This window comes from Protobothrops mucrosquamatus, unplaced genomic scaffold (assembly GCF_001527695.2).
Source record: "Protobothrops mucrosquamatus isolate PMUCROS unplaced genomic scaffold, P.Mucros_1.0 scaffold_142, whole genome shotgun sequence".
NCBI lineage: Eukaryota > Metazoa > Chordata > Lepidosauria > Squamata > Viperidae > Protobothrops > Protobothrops mucrosquamatus.
This window is the reverse complement of record NW_015386218.1, coordinates 420,036-425,176: the sequence shown is the minus strand read 5'-3', so window position 1 is coordinate 425,176 and position 5,141 is coordinate 420,036. Positions and strand designations below refer to the sequence as shown.

The 5,141-nt window shown below is 43.9% G+C and overlaps 1 protein-coding gene across 1 annotated transcript in view; it reads right to left on the bottom strand.

The window, feature by feature from the left end:
• Positions 1-5,141, bottom strand: part of LOC107289937 (zinc finger protein 91-like) — a 62,596-nt gene that overhangs the window by 35,744 nt on the left and 21,711 nt on the right. The window contains exons 12-16 of the mRNA XM_029284666.1: positions 4,940-5,135; positions 4,557-4,656; positions 4,365-4,432; positions 3,369-3,546; positions 126-177 (exon numbers count right to left, since the gene is read on the bottom strand). Coding sequence (XP_029140499.1) covers positions 126-177; positions 3,369-3,546; positions 4,365-4,432; positions 4,557-4,656; positions 4,940-5,135 — 594 coding nt within the window. The remainder of the gene's footprint in view (positions 1-125; positions 178-3,368; positions 3,547-4,364; positions 4,433-4,556; positions 4,657-4,939; positions 5,136-5,141) is intronic.

The window sequence follows — 5,141 nt, the reverse complement described above, 5'->3', positions numbered from 1 at the left end:
ATGCCTCCTATTTCTCTTGATCATTGCTGACATGCTTCTACACCTAGATTGGAGTCCACCTGTGGTAAATTAAATTGACAGGACATGATTTGGAAAGGCACACAGCTCTCTATAGAAGGCCTCACTGCTGACAATGCACCTGTAGCAGAGTAAAAGCCATGAGGTCAAAGGAACTGCCTGCGGAGCTCAGAGACAAGATTTTTGCAAGGCACACATCTGGGAAAGGCTACAATAAAATTTCTGCTGCACTGAAGGTTCCGACTATAAGTGGTGGAAGAAGTTTGGCACAGCCAGAACTCTTCCAAGAGCTGGTTACCTGGTCCAACTAAGTAATCGGGAGAGAAGGGCCTTAGTAAGACAGGTGACCAAGAACCCGATGGGCACTCTGAGCTCCAGAGATCCTGTGTGGAGATGGGACAGAATTCCAGAAGGACAACCATCACTGCAGCCCTCTACTGATCTGGGCTTTACGGCAGAGTTCCTAGACGGAAGCCTCTCCTCAGTGTAAAAAACACTGCTTGAAAGCCTGCTTGGAGTTTGCAAAAAAGTACCTCAAGGACTCTCAGACTGTGAGGAACAAGATTCTGTGTTCTGATGAAACCAAGATTGAACTGCTTTTGCCTCGATTCTAAATGTTATGTCTGGAATAAACCAGGCATTGCTTATCGCCTGCCCAATACCATCCCAACAGCAAAGCATGGTGGTGCAGCATCATGCTGTGTGGATGTTTTTCAGCAGCAGGGACTGGGAGACTGATCAAAGTTGATGAAAAGCTGAATGGAGCCAGATATAGGGATATCATCAAAGAAAATCTGTTCCGCTGGCCTGAAGGGATTGTCTTCCACCTTTCCTGCTGCTTCATCGGCAGCTGAAACTGCCCTCCTGAGAGGCGGCGCGGCAATTGAACGGCGGCCACACTACGAATGGGGATACACTATCCTCCAAACCTCAGTCATTGTCTCCATTATGCGCTGCAGCTGATCCGAGGTGGCCAGCCAGGCACTGGAGTGCTGCTGAAAACAGCAATGCAGATGCGCACACAAACTCTGCTACCAATGTAGTGGCGGGAAAGGTGGAAGCCAACCCTGCCCACCAGATCAGCTTGGCAGGGGTGGGGTGGGAGACCGAACAGAGCAAAAACAGCGCTCACAGCCTCCAGGAGCTGCAAGGATCCACGCGTGCCCTTTGCAGTTGTCTTCCAGTAACATGCAGCCTCTCATTATAAGCAATCCGCCTAGCCCAGGGTCAGGTTCGCCATCACAAGTGGCTCGTCCCACATGTGCGGCGGACCTAGAGGACAGGGATGGGCCACACCCTCCCGCAACAGCCAACCTGAACCTGGGTGTGCCAGACTGCTTCAGCTGTGAGGAGCCTGGCCTAAGATTTCCATTGCCCAGGCTTCCTGAAGGTGAAGAGTTTAGCTGTCTGCAAGCAGTATAAATCCTTCCATTCCCAATCATCCAGTCAGAGCTGAAGAAACCTCTTGGATAAGAAGCAAAATGTCTTCAAAGAAAAAGCCAGAGGTATAAGTACAGATTAGGCGAGACCTGGATCAGAAACAGTAACTGTGAGAGGGGCCTCGGAGTCCTAGTGCAGAGGTGCCCAACCTTTTGGGCACCAGGGACCAGTTACATGCAGAGAGGTTTTTCTGAGGACTGGAGGGGGTGTGGTTTTGTGTGCTGCCTGCATCCTGCGGATGGGGCTTTCCCTGTTTCTCCGGACTGGTTGCTGACATGCTGCGGCCCGGTACTAGTCCACGGACCGGGGGTTGGGGACCACTGTCCTAGTGGATCAGTTGGATATGAGCCAGCAGTGTGCAGCAGCAGCCAGAAAAGCTAATTCAATCCTGGGTTAAATAAACAGAGGCATAGAATCAAGATCACATGAAGTATTAGTACCACTTTATAAAATCCTAGTAAGATCACAGGTAGAATACTGCATTCAGTTTTGGTCACCACACCACAAAAAAGATATAGAGACTTTGGGAAAAGTTCAGAGAACAGCAATTAAAATGATCAAAGGCTCGGAGACTAAAGCATACAAAGAACGGCTGCAGGACTTGGGTTTGGCTACTCTAAAGAAGAGAAGAAATAGGGGTGACATGATAGCAGTATTCCTGTATTTGAGGGGCTGCAAAAAAGAAGAGGGGGTCAAATTATTCTCCAAAGCACCAGAAGGCAGGAGAAGAAACAATGGTTGGAAACTGATCAAGAAGAGAAGCAACCTTGAATTAAGGAGAAAGTTCCTAACAGTGAGGAGGATTAACCAGTGGAACAGCTTGCCTTCAGAAATCGTGGGTGCTCCATCACTGAAGTTTTTAAGAAGAGGCTAGACAGTCACTTGTCTGAAATGTTATAGGTTCTCCTGCTTGAGTGGGGGGCTGGACTATAAGACCTCCAAGGTCCCTTCCAGATTCTATTATATTCTGTAATGTTCTGTTCTACCCTACTCTACTCTATTCACAATGAAGTCCAGTTATCTGTTAAAAAAGTACCTATGGGACAAGTATGACCTGGATGACTGAGAATCTCCATAGACATGTTAACTGTCGGTATTTTTCGTTATCAGAAAGACTCTAGGTAGATAAAGGGAAGTATAGTATTCAACAACATAAAGCGGAATTTGAATCTCACTTGCATAGAAAAAATGAATATGTAATTGCTAAAACCTCTAAATAGGCTGAGCAATGTGAAAATCAGCAGAAAAATATTCAAAAGTGCATAAATGTACCTCAAAGTTATATTGGAAATGTGGACAAGACAAAGGGTCTTTTTGTCATGCTTTAGTGGACTTGTAAAAAAGATAGAAAAGTTTGGATTCAAAGATATTCAGTGATACAGAGAACTTTAAAGATTAATATCCAACTGGAATCAAAATACTTCATGTTGGCACTAATGAAAAGTCATAGAAGATTGTTTCTGAGTATGAAAGTCATAGTGAGATTATTATACACGTAAAGCTGAAGGGCTCTACAATAAGTAGAATAGTGGATTGGTTGGGGAAGATGATAGAATTCTCAATTATGACTAAATTGACTCTGATTAAGATAAGGATAGTATCTATATTTATTAGTGAATGGAAACCCCCGATGGGCTTTGCTGAAAAAAAGAAAAAGTGATCTTGTCATCAAACTTGTGTTCAACGTTTAGAATGGATAAATTATGTAAAGGGGGAAACAATGATGTAACCTTAGAAACAGGGGTCAAATTCTAACTTCTTTATTACTTTGTCTTTTCTCTTTCTTTTCTTAATTTTATCATACTTTTTCTTATTTATTAATCAATTATTTTCTTCATTTACACTTCAGAGTTGTTACTGTTTTTATTCTGATAAAATTCCTTTAATAAAAAGAGCTAATACATCTAATTACAGAACGTCTTCCCAAACACTCGGACTGGGGAGTAGCATATTCTTACCCAAAGAGGCCACGTTCCTATGATTTTCCAGCATGACTTCCCGATGCAGTGCTTTTTGGTCAGCATCCAGCTGAAACCACTCCTCTTCGGAGAAATACACAGCCACCTCCTTAAAGGACACAACATCCTCCTGAATGAGAAGAAAACAGAAGAAAAATCAGGATGATTTTCAAGATTTGTCCTATTATTTAAGTGATTCCAAGCAAAGATATACATTTCAGGCCGTTTAGTGAAATTAATGACACTTTTGGTCTCGGTCTGCCTGTCTGTCCTAATCCACCAGCAAGTCTTTCAGCTCTGGAGAGAATCAACTGGAATGGGCCTTGGAAACCCTACCCATCACTCACTCCAATCAACCCAATATTTGCAGGTGAAAATGCAGTTGGTGGTGGTTCTTTCTACCAATTCCGTAAAAGGCATGTGGTGTCCCCAGAACAAACAATCCTATCCATGCTCAAAACCTTCATTAAAGTTGTTTCAGAGGCACCCAGGCATTTACATGGGTATTATCAACAGACAATGACACACAAGACCTGTTTCGGCTGCTCCTCAGATTACAAGGAATCCACTGCTTGTACCCCAATCCAATGGCTGAAGAAGAGAAAGCTACCTTGTGAAGAGCATTTCTCATCCTTTCCAAAGCTGGATTGTTTGGCCCCAAATTCCAGGCACAAATCGGAGTATTAGAAATTCCTTTAAAGGCAGAAGGGCCTTGATCTGCCCACTCTCTTTGGATTTTAACAGTCCGCTTCATCTTTTAACCCGGTGCCATTATTTTTCTTATCACTGGCTGTAAACAAGGCATTTTAGAAGCTGTAAGGCGCCGATGTGATTCTTCCCGATATTACTGTGTAGCCTTGCCCAATTCCGTGCCAAAGAATTAATAGGATTACTAGTCAGAAAACGCTAACATTGAGAACATTTTATGTTTTATTATACTTCTCTTACTTGAGTTGGAGACTCAACCACTCTTTCAGCAGCACCATGGAAAGGAGTAGGATTCGTTCTATTCTTCCCTGTGAGGGAGACAGAATTTTAAATGGATAATTAATAAAAGGGCAGGAGGCATTCTACAGAAGAGGAGATAGAGAAGGTAAGACAGCTGGGACCTCTCTTGGCAATGGGTTGATTTTTGATTACCATCTGAGATGTCCTCACTTGTGGATTCCTGATAGATCCTCCTGGAAAACAGCTCCTGAGGAGAATTTGATGGATTCCCGATTCTCATAGGATCTCTGGTCTGCAGAAGGAAAAACTTGAATAAGACATCACACAACATAAAGTGGATTCTTGTTCTCTAAAAACAACTTCAATTCCCCAATATCAATCAATGAGCCTAGAATGTAAGAAAGGAACAGCTGTCTCCAGTTTGTCTTCTAGAATGGATAATGGAACAATGTCCTGCAAGAACTAGTGAAACATCTCCACATATTATGAGGAGCAGAGAAGTAGGGAAGGGAGGGGTGAAAAATTCAAACACATTCTTTATTCCCTTCTGGACTTCCAAGGTGAAGGTCTCTCACCTGAAATTCGACTTGCTCCTTCTGCTCCTCTGCCTGACTTATGAGGAAGCCTTCCGCCAGGGCCACCGCTTGGGAGCTGGTCTCTGCTCTACATTCCCGCAGCCAGTTTGCCATCAGAGGGGGCAGAAGAGCCAGGAGCTGCTCCAGAATTACTAGGTCCAACATCTGAGCTTTGGTGTGCTTTTCTGGTCTCAGCCATTGA